This window comes from Lepisma saccharinum, chromosome 4 (assembly GCF_977018435.1).
Source record: "Lepisma saccharinum chromosome 4, izLepSacc3.1, whole genome shotgun sequence".
In the NCBI taxonomy this organism is placed as follows: Eukaryota; Metazoa; Arthropoda; class Insecta; order Zygentoma; family Lepismatidae; genus Lepisma; species Lepisma saccharinum.
In genome coordinates this window covers 64,853,032-64,870,690 of record NC_139232.1, presented here as the reverse complement: position 1 = coordinate 64,870,690, position 17,659 = coordinate 64,853,032, and the positions used below count along the sequence as shown (strand labels likewise).

At 40.6% G+C, this 17,659-nt stretch overlaps 1 protein-coding gene across 1 annotated transcript in view; it reads left to right on the top strand.

Moving 5' to 3' along the window:
• sog (chordin short gastrulation) overlaps positions 1–17,659 on the top strand; it is a 98,139-nt gene that overhangs the window by 39,619 nt on the left and 40,861 nt on the right. Inside the window, exon 2 of the mRNA XM_083120645.1 lies at positions 4,446–4,549. Within this exon, the coding sequence (XP_082976771.1) occupies positions 4,446–4,549 (104 nt within the window). The remainder of the gene's footprint in view (positions 1–4,445; positions 4,550–17,659) is intronic.

The window sequence follows — 17,659 nt, the reverse complement described above, 5'->3', positions numbered from 1 at the left end:
CCCTCCTCACACACAATCCCGCCAAGAAATACACACACTCACACTCTCACACACACGTGCTTGATGTGACATTGCGTAAGAGTCACTCCCACGAACCGTGCAAGGCCTTGCGGAATCTCTTTTGCCTTTGACCTTTGTTGCTGTTGCTCCTGTTGTTGTTATTAGTAGTAGTAATATTAATACGATCTTCATCAACACCATCGATTTTGCCCTATTTACCTAATTTAACTTGGGCTTTGAATTTCCAGAGTTCCCTCACCGACCTGGACCCCTTGGCTAAACACGTGACTATTAAAATTCCTTAAAATTGTGATAATAGCAAAATAAAAGAACATGTCAGGCCCTGTTACTTGCTCATTTCATGACAGAAGGTAGGAGTTTCCAGCGTTTAAATAACTTCTTGTATCATAACCCTAGTTTCAGATGTCCCATAACAGTGCTCAAATATATACAATTGTTACTCGAAGAATTTTGACATTTTGAATGCCAACGATTCAAGTGAAGGGACATTGAAGAAATCAACATCCTTGTTTCTCAGTTCGCAGCCAGTACGTTTACCATAATGTAGTGTCGGTTTCCTCTGGTGCGTGTACGGTATTAATGTTGTATGGCAAAATGCATAGTGCACGTGGAGCTTATAAACCAAAACTAATTTTAATGATTAATTTTTAATCAGATGTGTCCATATTTTAAAGTTTGCAAGTGTCATGCGATTAGTGAATGAAGTACCATGATAGCAAAACTGTTAATAATAATAATAATAATGTCGGTAGGGACGAAATTTTATAACAAAAAGGCAGAGATATTCATAAATATGTACAAAAACCTTCTAAAATCAGGGAATAGAATACTGTAAGTATACACGGATTTTAAGGAATTTTGAACTTTAATTTGATTATTTGCTTACCAGTTAAAAGAAGTGCCTACAATGGCACATTACCAAATGGTTTCGAAATTTACTTGAAAACAATCTGAAAATCTCTGTTTTGCCCAAATAAGTGAGAGCAGTGAATCTTTATTTGAAAAAGCACTATATGTTTCACTAGTATCATGCGTTAAAAAGAAGTTATTATCATAATTAAAGAGAAAGTTTACATGGCTATGAAGAACAAAAAACAAAAGAGTTCCTCTGGAATTATCCTGTCGCCACAGCCTCGTTAGCTTCCCTAAACAGTTTCCATGGTGTATTGCGAGAATTACCAATCTTTGCATCTCAATAAATATGGTTAAGACAGTCGCTATGTTATTTTCTCGTTCAATTACACAAATTGTTGCTTCCTTGCAAATATGCACGAAATATCTTGTATATGTGTGTGATGTCTTTGTTGCTCTTTCGCCTTGATAATCCCCTACGTTTACAAAACGAAAAGACTGTGGAGACACAAAGAATCTAATGGGAAGAATCGCGACGCGGCGTTGAGAAATCCTTAGGCGCCATTATAATCTGGATCCGTGACCTACGACCTCGTAACAGTACTGTCAAAATCATTTACGCAGCGAAAACATTTATTTCTACTGACAGTTCGTGGTCAATTTAAGATCTGGTAATTAATTAATTCTACTTGTCTTGTCGTATCTCGTCGTTTGGGACCCAGCATGGAATGTTTGCAGATCTATTTTTGTACTGAAGTTCACTTAGTGCACGTTGACTAATCGAGGTTGAGAGATACGTCAAGTCTCGTCTCGTCTCGTCTCGTAAAGAAGGAAGTTTGTCTCATTGCAGTCTCGTTCTTGCCTCATTTTGTAAACAAACAAAAAACTAATTACTGCACGTCAAACAATATCTGCAAAATAATTATAAATAATTAGAGAAGCCACTCTCTTAGTGTATCAATATTCAGACAAGCCGCTCTTTTGGTTCGTGTGTGTGTGATCAGACAATCCACTCTCTGGGTGTTTGCATAAAACTATCAATATTCAGACAAGCCACTCTGGGTGTTTGCATAAAACTATCAATATTCAGACAACAATTTATTGGCCTTTAGAATGTATACACACATACATATTCATACATATATACATACACATATACACATACAGCACATATACATATCTAAAGGGGGAAACCTCCCGAAGTAGCCCGCCTCCACCCGCGTACTTTCGAGGGTATGCTCTTAATGTCCTGGTACCTTTAAATAAACCAGGACGTCAGTTTCCTGAATTTAAACGGTTCCCCCGCCTTTTTATCCTACTTCTTCTCATCTTTATTTTCATACATAAAATACAATTACAAAAAAATAAAATAAAATATGGAGATTCTATACATAGCTACATTTAATAATTTTTAATTTGTATTATTTTAATAGACCGTTCTGGTGACCGGAACAAGTCTTAAAGATTTCTTGTAAATTTACTGTGCATTTGTATGATTGGTAGTTAATTAAATTTGTTAATATTAGTTATGGATTAGTTTATGTTAGTTTATTGGTTAGTTTTAGTTATCGTATAGATAGTACTATAGGAAATGCTATGTACAGGAGGGACAACCATTCTGGTATCCAGAACTGTTTTAAGCTTGAGGGGAGAGTATGATGGGGTGAGAGTTTAGATTGGGGTGAATGATTGCTTGGATTAGTCTGCACGGACGCAAGTTCCCTGTCTGGTTTCCAGATCAGGCTTTATTGTAGTGTGTGGCGAGAATTTGCTATTTGGAAGGAAGTTAAATGCACTGAAATACTGTGCTAGTTCATTAATTTAGTGGATGTCGATTCCTAATATACACTTACTGTAAGAGGTTTTGTAGTTCCTTATTTATCTCGCCGTTGTTTCATTTATGTGTTGAGGACACACGCCCGATAAGATACCGGCGTCAGCACTCCGTGTCAACTTGGTTATGCGACATGAAGCTGACTCTGCATTCCACGGGAGCGACAGTGGCCGTGCGAGGTTCAGACAAACCACTCTGGTGTTTGCATAAAACTATGAATATTCAGACAAGCCACTTTGGGTGTTTGCATGAAACTATCAATATTCAGACAAGCCACTCTCTGGGTGTACGTATAAACAATCATACACGTCACTCTTTTGGTGTTGTATAAATAATCAGACAAGCCACTCTTTTGGTGTTTGTATAAATAATCAGACAAGTCACTCTTTTGGTGTTTGTGTAAATAATCAGACAAGCCACTCTTTTGGTGTTTGTATAAATAATCAGACAAGCCACTCTTTTGGTGTTTGTATAAATAATCAGACAAGCCAAGCCACTCTCTTGGTGTGCGTATAAACAATCATACACGCCACTCCACTCTCTGCGTGTTTGTATAAATAATCCGACAAGCCACTCTCTTGGTGTTTGTATAAATAATCAGACAAGCCAAGCCACTCTCTTCGTGTGCGTATAAACAATCATACACGACACTCCACTCTCTGGGTGTTTGTATAAATAATCAGACAAACCACTCTTTTGGTGTTTGTATAAATAATCAGACAAGCCACTCTTTTGGTGTTTGTATAAATAATCAGACAAGCCACTCTTTTGGTGTTTGTATAAATAATCAGACAAGCCAAGCCACTCTCTTCGTGTGCGTATAAACAATCATACACGACACTCCACTCTCTGGGTGTTTGTATAAATAATCAGACAAGCCACTCTTTTGGTGTTTGTATAAATAATCAGACAAGCCACTCTTTTGATGTTTGTATAAATAATCAGACAAGCCACTCTTTTGGTGTTTGAATAAATAATCAGACAAGCCAAGCCACTCTCTTGGTGTGCGTATAAACAATCATACACGCCACTCTTTTGGTGTTTGCATAAATAATCAGACAAGCCACTCTTTTGGTGTTTGTATAAATAATCAGACAAGCTGCACTCTCTTGGTGTACGTATAAACAATCATACACGCCACTCTTTTGATGTTTGTATAAATAATCAGACAAGCCACTCTTTTGGTGTTTGTATAAACAATCAGAAAATCCACTCATTTGGTGTTTCTTCGCGACTCGGTGGCCGAGCGCGTTGAGTGGTAGAATTCACCCAAGGTTCCTGATTCGAATCATACACAAGACATGTCTGGAATTACACGAAATTGAGAACAGCTCTTAATTTCGTTTCGATCAGTTTCAATACCAAATCTTGAAAAGTGATTCGTTTGGATTTTATGATGATTTGTTGCTCTTAATGCTGTAGCAAATAGGTAAAGGGAACTCAGTCTTGTACGACTTTCTTGCCTCAATGCCGAATGTCCCCTGGAGCATCTTAATTAGCCACCAGAAAAAAAAGAAAAAAACGGCAGTCGAGTGCAATTTATTGTATTTTCTCTATTTTATTCCAAGAACAACAAGGGTATAAAGAACATTTAAATAGACGATATGTTCAGACATAAATGAGCAGTCAAGTGCTTCTTTCAACAGTAGTGTGATTTACATCTTAAATTGTGTTGATATTTTTCATATACTGCCATAATCTTGAGAACTTTGATACTAACGTTACTGCATCTTTTCAGAATGCCAATTTGCGAAGAAGACACACGAATTGGACAGTACCTGGTTTGCAGATCTAGGCCCGCCATTTGGAGTCATGTACTGCATCAAGTGCGAATGTATAAGGGTAAGTCATCATATCTCTTTACGTCAGTGTTTGTTGCTACTTTATCTGTAATTCCGGAGTGCTTCTGTTCGTACCAAGTAATGTAATAGACACACACACACACACATTACACATTGATGGAATTATTATAGAAACACACACACACGGACAGAGTACCTACCGAAGAATCTCTAAAATGCAAAAAGAGAGATTCACTTGATATGTGCGTATGGTTTTGATTGAGAAGCTAACGTATTATCAGACATTTGAACGGGGCCATTTACCCACTGTACCCCCTCGAGAATTAACCCGATTTTTTTTTAAATCAACAGATTTCAATGTTTTACGTAATGCAAAAGTGGTTCCAGCTGTAGGAAAGCACAAATATCGGAGATATTTGATCCCAAAGAATGGCCCACGTAAGTTAAAACCTGCAATTTCGGAGCACTTTCGCCGCTTTTTGTTAGTAACAACTGTTTGTATGTACACTAAAATAGCGAAAGAACACGTCGAATAACTATTAGTACCAAACCTAACAATCCTAAAACTACGTAAAATTACAGCTACTGTTGTGGAAAGTCGTTTTGGGTGCTATATTCACGCGCGAAGCCTTCGGACTGTTCTGCTACATGGTAAAAGACTTACGTTACTTCAAAATAACACATTTCCGAGAGTTAAAATAAACTGAAAACGTTCATAAGCAACAAAATCTTCACAAACCATGCAAGATATTTCACTTTTTCTAGGGGGTACAGAGGGTCAAGGGTACCATTTGAACCTAGAACATCTGGCAAGGCGCTTTTCAATCTTTACCGGTTGATCCTATCATAGACATATTACCTAAATAGAAGGTCATTAGATTTTAGTTATTGAGACGAATTTTAGCGATATCTTTGTATCCAGGTCATTTTAGATTTAAATGAAATTTCCTACATTTTCATACATTGTGTTTATGTTCATAAATACAATTGAATGCTTATATTACACATTGTTGAGGAAGACCACAAACCCGCCCTAGCAAACTCGCTTCAAGAAACCAAATAGATGTTTGATAGTTGGCGCGGAATGTTTGTGTGTGTGGGCCAAAGAGAAAACTTTCGGAAGCGAGACCTTAAGAACCGAAACGGGGTCGGCTTCCCTTTGATGAAAAGATGAAGAGGTGAAGTAAAAAAAAAGAGGAGAGAAATCAAGCAACAATAGTTTCGCTGTACCTTTCTAAAAAGCCTCCTCTTAGACACGGCTAGAGCTAACTAAACCTCACAAAGGGCTATTAAAGGACGATATGGATCCCAACCCTCTTGGTTTTGTTGTCTTCTGTTGACTCCCCCCAACAAAGGAATGGCCTAAGAAAGAGAGGGGGAGGAGGAATTATTATTTCTCTTGAATGTTTTGATAGCCATGAGAAAAGGAAGAATAAAGAAGCAGCGAGTGAGGAGTGGAGAGACGGAGGGGGAAGGAAAGACAAGAACTGAAATCCTGCTTTAGTGATTATGGAAATCAAGCTGTCAATGCTTCTAAAGATGCATTTGCCGACGTTGACCTTCACCCGGGTTGGGTTCTGGAACGCTTATGATGGCTGCTGGAGGTTCCAGGAAGGGTTTGCGCAGCGCATTTCCAGGCGAACTGCTCTTTCCTCGTGCGTGTATAGTGATGGCATGCTTCTTTTTAACCCTTCTGGGGAATGACCTGTTCTAATCGCCTAGTAATGCAAGTGAATAAATCGTCCCGTTTTGAAAGTGCCAAGGCCTGCTCGTATTACTTGGTACCTTTCGGTCGCATTTTCCAAAGAGCTTCCTCAGAAACTGTATCAACTATCTTCGTCAGTTCTGCCTTACTCCCGTTCGTGGTTTTCCCTCTTTAATAAATCAAATATGGTCTTGCGTACATGCAATCTGATCAAAGTACAAATACATTACAAGTCTTCATTTCCCACAATGCCAAGCATTCCAAACATTACAATAGCTGTCCGAATCTGTAAATTCTTTGCAAGGCTCTCCGCGAGCAACCTGTTAGTGCTCTCTCTTCTGGTGCGAGATGTCCTGGGTTCTAGTCCTGTTGGGAGCTCCATGTATCTCCCAACGAAAAGCTACAACGTGCCTTGGTCCTCAGCGGGCTGTTTGCGCCACGGGTGTTTGGTGTTTGTAGAGAAGATATATACTATAATAGTCATTTTATTGTGAATAATATACAGGAAAGAGTAATTTAAGGCTGGAAATTATGGAACTGTGCTTGAGACAGAATTGTTGATTGACTAGGTTTATTTTACATTGCGTTTCTGCTACTTCTGGCTAAACACGAAGGACACCTATGTCCAGGCCGGGATTCGAACCCAGGACTCCTGGTGTCGTAGCGCGATGTGCTAACCACTCCGCCACGGAGGTCGACTTGAACAGAATTGTATTTTAAAAAGAAACACAATGTGCGGATTTCAATAATTATACCCTTTCGTACTGTTGTTATTGACATCTATTGGGCAGGTCATAAAACTAGAAATCTAAATATGACCCCCCCCCATCATACGCACACACACAAATGGTATTGTTTTATTAGGTGATAGTGAGTGCCTCCAACACAAGGACTTCAGTTCTTCCACTGCTAGAATATCGCAATAGCTTCGTCACCTTTCTTTTGTTTGTTATTGATGGTTGCTTTTAATCTACACCGTGAAGACTCGAACATAGGAGCTTCGGGTTATCGATGTAAATTGATTTCGGATTTGTGCGAGCGAAGTAGTCGAATGGTGCAGATTCACAATGGGCATACTAAATGTTTTATGTTGACTCAGCAATTGGGGAGCAGCTTGAATTACTCCGGTGTATTAAGCAAGAAAACAGCACCAATGGTTTGCCACTCGGCAGGCCTTGACCTTCAAAATAGCCGTTGCGTCGCGGAATTCAATTTTTCTTTTATTTCTTGGGCGAACGGTCTCCCTTCAACACCCGGGGAGAACCATGGAGATACTAGAATCGCCTGTAGGAGTTCAGGGCTTTAGTTGTGTAGGCCAGTGGTCTGCAACACAATCTTGTATCATTTACACATGAGAGGGGTGAGGTGGCGTATAGGCGACATGACTAAGGTTGATAACCTTGTCCACACGCCCTGCAAATAGATCCTCAGTGCAATTACGTAATGGCGTGTACGGATTACGACTATGAAAACAAACTCCCGTCCCTCCACGCCTATCAAACCATGTGTACATTAATACTATCAATGCTGACACGTGCTACTATCTGAGTTATCAATATCACGTTTGAGATAACCCTTACGCATCCAAAAAAAATATAAAAAATGGACAAAGCTGCCAACATTACAAACATTGTCGCATCGTATAATGCCAAGAATTGCCTGAAATATCAACACATTAACATTTGAAACCTTTCAGGAAATGTGTCCTAAATTACGTTTATGTCCCCGTGGTAAGTGGTCATTGGTAACCACAGCTGTAAACAATAGGGTAATGTAAGACTCAATGAATTTGGACCCCATAGCTCCTCAGTAGCGGATTGGGGGTGGATCAAGGGTTTCAAACGTTACTTTTACCCCCCCCCCCGAAAAGTTCTGAGTGACCTTGGGAATATGGTCGAAAAACCTTTCCGTTGGTGTGGACACATTTATTTAGCGTTAGAGTTTAGCATTCAATCTAAAAATCAAAGTAATTTTTCATTTTAAAGCACAATAATCCTAAAAAAACAGTTCGAAATATAATAATTATTATGCTAATGTAGTTTATTTTGTTCGGCCTAAAGTTACTATAATCACCAGTTTTATTCCCGGAAAGGGAATAAACAGAATGCCTCAACATTGCTAAATGGTTTGGACTGACCTCATGCAAATGTCAAAATCCTCGTGCAATACTTGAGTCACATAATTTCGTAATTATCGTCGATCACAGATCAATAACATGGACGAGAAATGCACTGCTTAATATACCCATTGGACTGAGCAGTGAACAAGCAACCCCTGGATAGACCAAAGGTAAGCAACACGCAAGACCGCGTTTGTCCCATCACCTCCTGTACGTGCCATGTATATGCAACGTCCAGCAAAGCAATCGCACTCAACAATGTACCTCAAGCTGAATATTAATGTCCCATAGATCAAATATCAGATTACAAATCAGTTGTATGCAGAAAACAGTATCATAAATTAAAGGTTGTTGTGCTGCTTCCCGGACCGCGACAATTGGTTGCAGCAATGTGGTCCCTTCGGCGATCAAAGAGAACATATCAGGCCGTTTCACAGTTGCCAGACCCTCTCTCTTTGAATACCGAACCTGCTGATTTTTAACCCTGCAGCGAAAACTTCTTTTGAGCGGTCCGCCTCAAGAACGGCTCATTAATTGCTGAGCGCAGAAGCACAATAATTCATTCGCCTAACAACATCGAGGGTCGAACCCGACGCAACTGGTTTCTCTCGTACGCACAGCGTTTTACGCACGGTGCATAGTAAAAAAGGACACGTCCTGAAGTGTGTGTTCGAGCCGACCGGAGCATAAACTCGCATGCGTTTGCCTAAAAAGATGACTTTTTTGTGTTTCTTTTTCCCCCCCTCACGAAAAATAAAAGCACGTAACGTTGTGATTAACTTCACTAAATTTCCTATTCGGCAGTTTGATCTATCTGTTCACGTGTCCGGGACAAGTCGGTATTTAAACGTTTGCTTCCTTTTCTGTCTGTACGATCGGCGACACTGTCACAGAGAGGATGTCATCGGTAGACGGCAAAAAGAGAATCCCGAAATAGTGTCTGGGGCTGATCTTTGAATGTAAACATGGTAAGGGCAGTTGTACTGCAAAAGTTCAAGATACTTGTGGCATTAGATGCAGTTTCAGACCTGTGACGTATTTAGGCATAAACTTATATCAATACGCTCATTTTTATATTGGACATTTCTCTTTACCGGTGAAATGATAGGTCGTTGATCCACATACACAAAAAACTTATTGCAGTTGAGAACTACGGCATGGTTCTTCTCATATTCCATCACAGAGAATAATAAGTTAACCAAACTAACAACTTTAAGTAAGCAATGTGCTCTACCAGTCCACATGTCAAGACAAATGTGAAACTATTCCAAAATGACAGCCAGAACGAGTCACACATTAACACACTAGATACAAGAATCAAGCGTTCCTTCAAACCTTCTTTCGTACATACAACACGTCACAAGGAACATTATGGTTTAAAGTTTGTACATCTTTATCTCTGAAGAAGATAACGACCTTACTCTGTGCTGTTTGAATTGTGGTGTCAGAAAACACCAGATATACAATCAGGCTACTTCACACTTCACCTCCCATTTTTTTATCACATTTCCCCCGTCTTGTAAACGAACCAAGATTCAAACATCACCTTCTTCTGTGGCAGTGGCACCAGGGAACAACTTATCGTTAAAGTTCAAAGACCTAAGAGGAAAAGGTACAGGAGTAACGGACGTCTTATGGCGCAATTGGTATTTTTGCCAGAAGCACCCATAGATGTACATATTCTCTTCTAGGATTGCTGAATGTAATGTTTTATCTACTTTGATGTCATTTCACATTACCGAAGAATCGATATTGAAATATAGGTAGTTATGCATGTCCAAAGCCTTTGCGACATTTTGGTATGTCATAGTTTGTATATTTATTTTACTTGCTTTTAGCAACATTTTAAGATGTATTTATTCAATCGAAAAAGAACACTTTATACTCTTTATAAAATAGATTCATTTCAATGATCCACTTTCGCCATTCGTAAAAAAAATGCAGCCTAAGTAAGTTTTTGTGACCCATCTTGTTAATTTCGTGGTGTTCTTAGTTTAAAATCCAAACGGTGGCGGCGCTACTAAACGGCCTCTTTGAATGTCATGTCCAGTATATATCATGCGTAGTAAAGGGCTCCAGGTGTGCTGTATCAGCCCGTTATCAACGTTTGATTTGTATTTAATGTGGGAAACAATGTGAAATTGAAATTTCATTGTTGCTTCACATGTCAATTTGCGCCTGTGTATTTTTGCAATTGTAGACGTATTTCACAGTATTAATTAATTGATGTCTTTATATTCACATGTTGAAAAATCTGCAAACATGTTATATTTACGTTGTTTGAAAACTTTTGAATTTAAATATTTTCATTATTGTTGTCTTCTGGCAAGCTGAACAGGAATTATTATGGTTCGAGAAGCCATGTTTTGTTGCATGGAGTTTATAACCTTTTTTTAAACACTGGATTTGGCAACACTGTAAAGAGATCATTGAAGGATACTAAGGCACGAGGTCTTTCCTCGCAGGAGAATGCGTCCTGAGAACAGAGGCGTAGTTGTTCTATCAAAAGAACTTCGTATCATTCGCGTGCGTGTGAAGGAGTTCGCATTTGTAACGTAACGCATACACACGCGTGCACCGTCACGGTTCGGAGAGAAAATTGTTTCAAAAAACCTCTTTTCTCGTTTTTCCTTCCTCGTTCATATCAACTTACATCCTTTAAATTTTATTTCTCTTTCATTGCGTTTCCTCTTTTTCGCAACTGTCTTCTTATACCTAGGTATTTACTTTTTCAGCTGGAACAAGTCTTTAACTTTTTCTATAAATCTTGCAGTTTCTATTATTTTGGCATTAATCACTTTGGTATGTCAGCTGGATCTTAATTAGAAATAAGCTGGATAACGTTGTTATTTCTATATTTACGCCATATTTTACTTAGCTACTTGTGTAATAATAATAATAATAATTGTTAGGCCTTAGTATTATTTAGGAATCGTGGACATGCGGTCATGGTTTGGGCTTCGGCAGGTTCGAGTCTCCTGGGGGAGGGGGACCGTAACAACCTTTCTCCTGAGATTTAGGCCTGTGTATGTGACCAGTGGCCACCCACCAAGGTGAGAAATTGGGGAGCTACGAGTGATTAGCGTAACCCGGTCGCGGAAACCTACAACAATGACCGAGGGTCTGTCGTGCTGACCACACGAAACCCCATAATTGGTTAGATGATCTCCCACCTCTGCCAGATGGAAGTGAGGCCGGCAGTCGGTAGGTACGCTCTGGCCCTCACAGGTTGTTGCGGCACGGGTTATTATTATGTGTGACACTTCGGACGGTGACCCGTAATATATTTCTACATTTGAGCCTGGCAACAATAATTATATATACATGAATTCGTTCCAAGCTTCAATTTAATCTAAGATGTTCTAAAGTCTGAAGTGGGATTCAAGGTGCCTCCACCAGGAATCAACCCTGGGCTTCTTGATTATTCTTATCCATGTAGTCAGGCTTAACGTTGGCAGTGATATTGCTTTGCCTGCGTGGCTCGTCTCTTATCTTTCCCACCACGCATGCCACTGCATATTTTTTTTAAAAAAAATTGACAACTTGTTTCAATTCCGCGAACCCGGAACACATGACTGCAATGTTGGTTGCATACCAGCTTGGCGTTTTGTTGTTTATTTTTGCCGACGTTACTCCCCTCCCCCAATTTTCCTACGCGAATTCGGATTCGCACTCGGAAGGTCGCGGGCTTGTTTCCCCTTACTGAAGTTTATCTACGCAAGTCTCGGGGTTATTCATTTGATAGTTGTTACAGAGATATCTCATTGGTGGTTATTCGTCAACTAACTTGTGCTACAGTCTAGGAATGGCCAGAAATTTTCGGATGTGGGTTACCAGGCTCCTAAAACATCGGGTCCCCCAATCCGGAACCGGAAATTTGGCAACTGGATTACTACCCGGGACCTGAATATTTCAGGGTCGGGATCTGGCCATTCCTGTTTCTGTTATCTCAAAATTGGGATAGTTAACCTATAACCTAGGCTGAAACATATGTTGTTCAGAACATTCATTCACGCCGACCTCTGTAGCGAAGGGGTTAGTATAGCGCGTTAATACGCCAGGGATCCCGGATTCGAATCTTGGTCTGGGCAGTGGGGAGCGTAAAGCATTTCTAGTATGTTTAACCAGGGCTGTAGTCGAGGGCATAATATACGCAGTATACCCTCTGGTAAACCTTACTCTTTAGCGTATACCTTCTAATGTCGTCTCGTTTATATTATGTACTATTATTTATTTATGTAATTTGTTCGTTACTTATCCAGTGAGCTTATCCTCAAGCGTCACGTGTTGTATACAGCATTTCTTGACCCTCCACACCCTTTCTTGCGACTTCATTAAATTGGGTGCAGGTTTGACAAAGCGCTCCAAAAAAATATACATTCTCCTAACGGACACCTCTCAATAGCGGACACCTTTAAATTACGGACATTTTTAAATTCCCCGGCAGAAATACATGGGGTTTAATGGCAATATTACGGGACATTCTTAATAACGGACGCGGACACTGCAAAATACCTCCCCAACCGACAGCCTGAAAGAAAACTATCGCAATTCCTGGAATTCGATACAACAATGGCCAGTATTTCGAACTAGCGCTCATTGTTTCATGGGCACAGATGTTATTTGGGAGCGGCCTGCTTCCAGCTGTTCCACGGGCCGCGTACTAGCGGCACAATAATAAAACGAAGGCACTATGTATATTATCATTCAGTGATGCGTGGCATCCCCTCCAAAGTAGCAAGTGTTATCCACATACTGCCTGTTTATGTGAGGCTGAGTGAGTCACAGAGCTGCTTTATGCTAAAGTATCCCCGCCTGAGATCCCAGGAATCGAACCCAGGTCTCCGCGGTTTAATTGTTACGTTATGAAGGGACACTCTTAAACAACACCCATGCATAGGGCGGGATTCGAACCCGGGACCTATGGCACGTAGCGCGCTGTTGTAACCACTACGTCACAGAGGTAGGCGGGAACTAACAGCCTATTTACGAACAAAGGTAACAATCTTAGTTTTTAAGCATATGCTCTGCTCTTTGGCGTTCTTTACGAGACAGTTGGTACCACTTAACCGACTACCACAGTGATGGACTCTTTGTGATAACTGTAGCACGGTAAATCATTGTAAATTGGACTGACTGGTGCCTCCTTTTTTCTTTACTCTTTCTCCTTACATAACGGAAGACTGCTGCGGTAGTCATCGCCTGGGACCTTCTTCCCGTGCGTGGGTCACCTAAGAGGCTGATTGATCACGGCCGACAAGAGATCGCGCCTTAACCTCATCTCAAGCCACAATAAGTTGGCACTAATTATCACCTGCGCTACCCTCAACTAGTTATCAGCGGTCTACGGAGCGCGCGAAACCATCTATTTTGTCGTCCACGATTTTCTTGCCGACGCGTTTAAAAAAGAAGGGTCCATTACGGCCAAATTAACAGCGCGCTCAGTTTTGACACTTCTGCTTCCGACAGACCCATAAATCGTCGCCCTGGAACACCTTGTAATTTTGCTTAATTTTCACCGCTCCCGGTCTGGTTCTTCGGCTCCGCATGAATTTTTCAATTACTCTGTCTATCTCTTTGTTACTAAATTTAGCGATGGTCTCACAGCAAAGGGGGGTCGGGGATCACCGTGATTTTTATCAGCTGTGATCCCCCCAGTGATCAGTTAGTCGCGATTACTCCAGCAAAACTGGTGATTTGATATAGGAAAAACGCTTGCTACACTTTGTCTCAGTAATTTCAAAGTTTCGAATTTATATCTGATGAGATATCTTCATGTCGATGCGTATTTAGTAGGGGGTCCGTAGGGGTTTCGGGCCCCACGAAAGATTTACCAAGTACTAAAATTAAGTAATCAAAATAACATTCGTTGTGTGATCAACGTTTATTTACTTCCATTGAACTTACACGAAGGCAAGGATTTGATTGGGATCATACGGCTTTGAACTCACAGTACCTAACCAATATTCACGCACATTACTGCTTGTAATAATATGCGTTAAATAAAATAATCAGGAACTTTACTATCCACGAACTCCACTTAATATCCCTTTTAGTTATTCACTAAATTTTCGATCTTTTAATTTTTTTGACATTAATTCTCTTGCCAGGAGAGTTATTTTTATGAGAAGTTTGGCTATCTTTAATGCACGTAAGCTAGATAACGAACGCGTGCTGTAATATCTTGATTATCTTTTTATCGATTTATGTTAACGTCGCCGCCTTGTAATCAAGGGGCCACCCTGAAATCAGCATTACCTATTCATGTAATATATGAATAACAAAATTAATATACATATTTTAATAATTACTATTATGAATAGACCTATTAATTATATTAATGTACTAATTATAAAATTATTATTATTGTTGTTTTCATGTCGATTATAAGGAGAACGAGCAAGCTGTTTAGAGTTCACTGTGATGGATTTCGAACTGTTATCCGATCACCGGTTACAGAAAAGAATCACAGCATCACGCCATCGCTACCTAAAATGAACAACGGGACGTTTCTCGAAAGAGAGAATGGGACAAAAAAGTGAGAAAAAGAGGCGGGACACATTCATAATGGGGGAAAGAGAAACGGGAGCTGGCATAAGGGCCTATTTCCTGTTCAGGGGGAGTACGTACGGTCGCCAAAAATAAAGTCGAAAACACGAGTGACTTACGGTCTATCGTCTTCCTCTGCACCCTGAATGACGCGTCACCCATGCTTCACGAAAAGAAGAAAAAACCGTTTATTTGTTTTCTCTTTTTATCCATCTCGTCCGTTGCCACCCTCTTGTTCATTTTGTATTTAGCCCGTCTACTTGGGACGTTGCCAGTCTTTTCTTTTTCCTTCTCCTTATGACAAAACTCCTTGTGGGAGTTTCATCTCTGGAAGTCCCCTTACATAATAATGCTTTTAAATTTCACGCTCTTCTGCCTTTATCTTCTCACTTTGGGAAGGAAGGAGGGGGGAGAACTTGTTCCCATCGTTATGACGTAACTTGGTCGGGATGCAAGATTGCTCCAAGGTCCTCTTTTCTTGACGTTTTCGAGATGCGAGATGAGGCGGCGCCACGGGCAATTGTCTGTGTCCGAATCGTTATGTTGCGCTTCTCCTTTAATAACAACGAAACCCTGACGGTGAGAATTAAAACCCTGAATTTGAATAGAAACAATGCGCGCAATCTGTCGCCAGTGGCGTAGCAAGAGGTGGGCGAAGAGGGCGACTGCCCGGGGCCTCGCGCCTGAATGGCGTTGATACAAAAAATGTATCCAATAGAAGTGAGGGGAAAAAAGGTGGAAAAGGCTAATTTTTGTAGTCAATAAAATTGAAACATTCTGTTAGACGCTATAAAACGTCAAATCAGGGTCGTAACATACGGGCGGGCGGGCGGGCTCTAAGCCTAAGGGGACCCGGAAAAAGTAAATATTATTGTCATATTTCTCATGTGAAACGTGAACGCAAAAATCAATTTTCTTGTCTTTTCTTCTTTCTCTCGACCTTGCACTCTCGATTCTAATATGTTAACAATAAAGCACCTCCAATTGCCATGAAGCAAGTGCTAGGCCTTTAAATGTTTGGATTGTTAGCAACTCAAGAAGGCAATGGATAATATAAGCAGTTCTTATACCGCGTTTGTTAGAACCTGTCCCCTTTCCCGCGCTAGCGATCGCTCGACAGTTTCGGTGCCAATGAGAAACGAGGAAAAAATCGTCTGCTGGGCAGCGAGGAGCGAATGGAAGCCAGAAGAGAGGCGCTTACGTAGACGTTGTTGTGACGTTGCGTATTTTAATTGGCTGCCTGGCTTTTATTTCTCCCAGCTCGGAGAAAAGCCAGCGATCAGCTAGCGCGGGAACCGGGACAGGTTGTAACAAAAGCGGTATACTTCCTTCCTATGTCAGCTCCCGGAAAACAGAGAAAGACATTTTTAGGGTGAGTGAAATTATTAAGTAATTTTCTTCAGTAATTTATTATTATTTAAATATGATAATTTGCAGACGTAGCCCTGAAGATTTTGTATCGATTCACATTGAGATTTCAAATTTAAAAACGGATGGGGGCCTCGCATTCCGGGTTCGAATCCTGGCCCGGATTCGCCAGTTTCGTCGTCAGCGTCGCGATTAAAGAGGCAGAAAAGCTATTTTTAAATAAAACACACGCTCGGGCATTTGGAACAGTCACAGAAGATGAAGCTGGAACGAGGAAAGACCTCTGTAAAATCGAGACTGTGACCCTGTGAGGTCTCAGCCACTCTTTTACTTGTCTAATATGTCTTGCATTATTAACAGTTTAATGTTAAAGGAGCTTGATTGCATACATAGCCCCTGCGAGGTCTTTCGCCTCTGTTGTGTTTGTAATGTTCGTGATTTTGGTAAACAAACTTGAAAATGCACGCGAACCAAACTTGATTTATTGTACGACTCATTCGGACACAACGATGGGTTTGTACGACTCATTCGGACACACCGATGGGTTTGTACGGTTTTTTTGGGAACACCAATGGGAATGTCTTAAGTTTTGGTTTTAAATCCACTTTAAACACATATAGGCTAAAAGGGACTGGGTCGGAGATCCGTGTCGAATGTCGTAAGATGTTGGCATTCCATAGAACTGCCACAGCAGGTCCGCTGTGTATAATAATTTACACAACTGTCAGTGGTAACAGTGGTTTTGCGTCGCATGGTTGCTTATATACAGGATAAAATTATCATTCTTCGAGGGTACGTTTCATCGAAACAAGGCCTCAGCGAGCAAATGTTGTTCGTAGGTATGTCTTCTGTGGGCTGTGAAAGTTTGTCGACACACTGTACGTGAAAGTAGTAGGAAAACTACCACCCAACATTACCTATAGGTAGTCAATAACAGTTCAGGCGCATCAAATACGTTTAATCTCAAGGAAAGCACTGAAACACATTGTGGACGTAAACATGGTTAAATGGAAGAGAGTCATTTCTACCGAGAGGAAGAATTCGTCCCAGCGATACGGAAGAATCCATGTGGGAACATTAATTTCGCGACATCATAAAGTTGCCCCAGTTGCAATTGAGTTATATCTTTTCTACGTGAGGATCGAAAGAGTTTTGGCGTGACCTAATTCGGCGCTTTGACCCAGTATTTGTTTCTCCCTCCGAACAGTTTGGGAAATGGCCTTCGCATTTGACCCAACGCGGAAAGTGAAGAACTCTGAATTGGGCCCGACCCAGCCGAGAGGAACTTTCCTGTCGATTTGTTAAGAGTGCCGCCTGACTGTCGCAAATACATCATCGATATATTGGTGCGATCTTTAGTAAAGTGCATGTCTAATAATAAATGTTCTGTATTGCGCACAATGCCACTT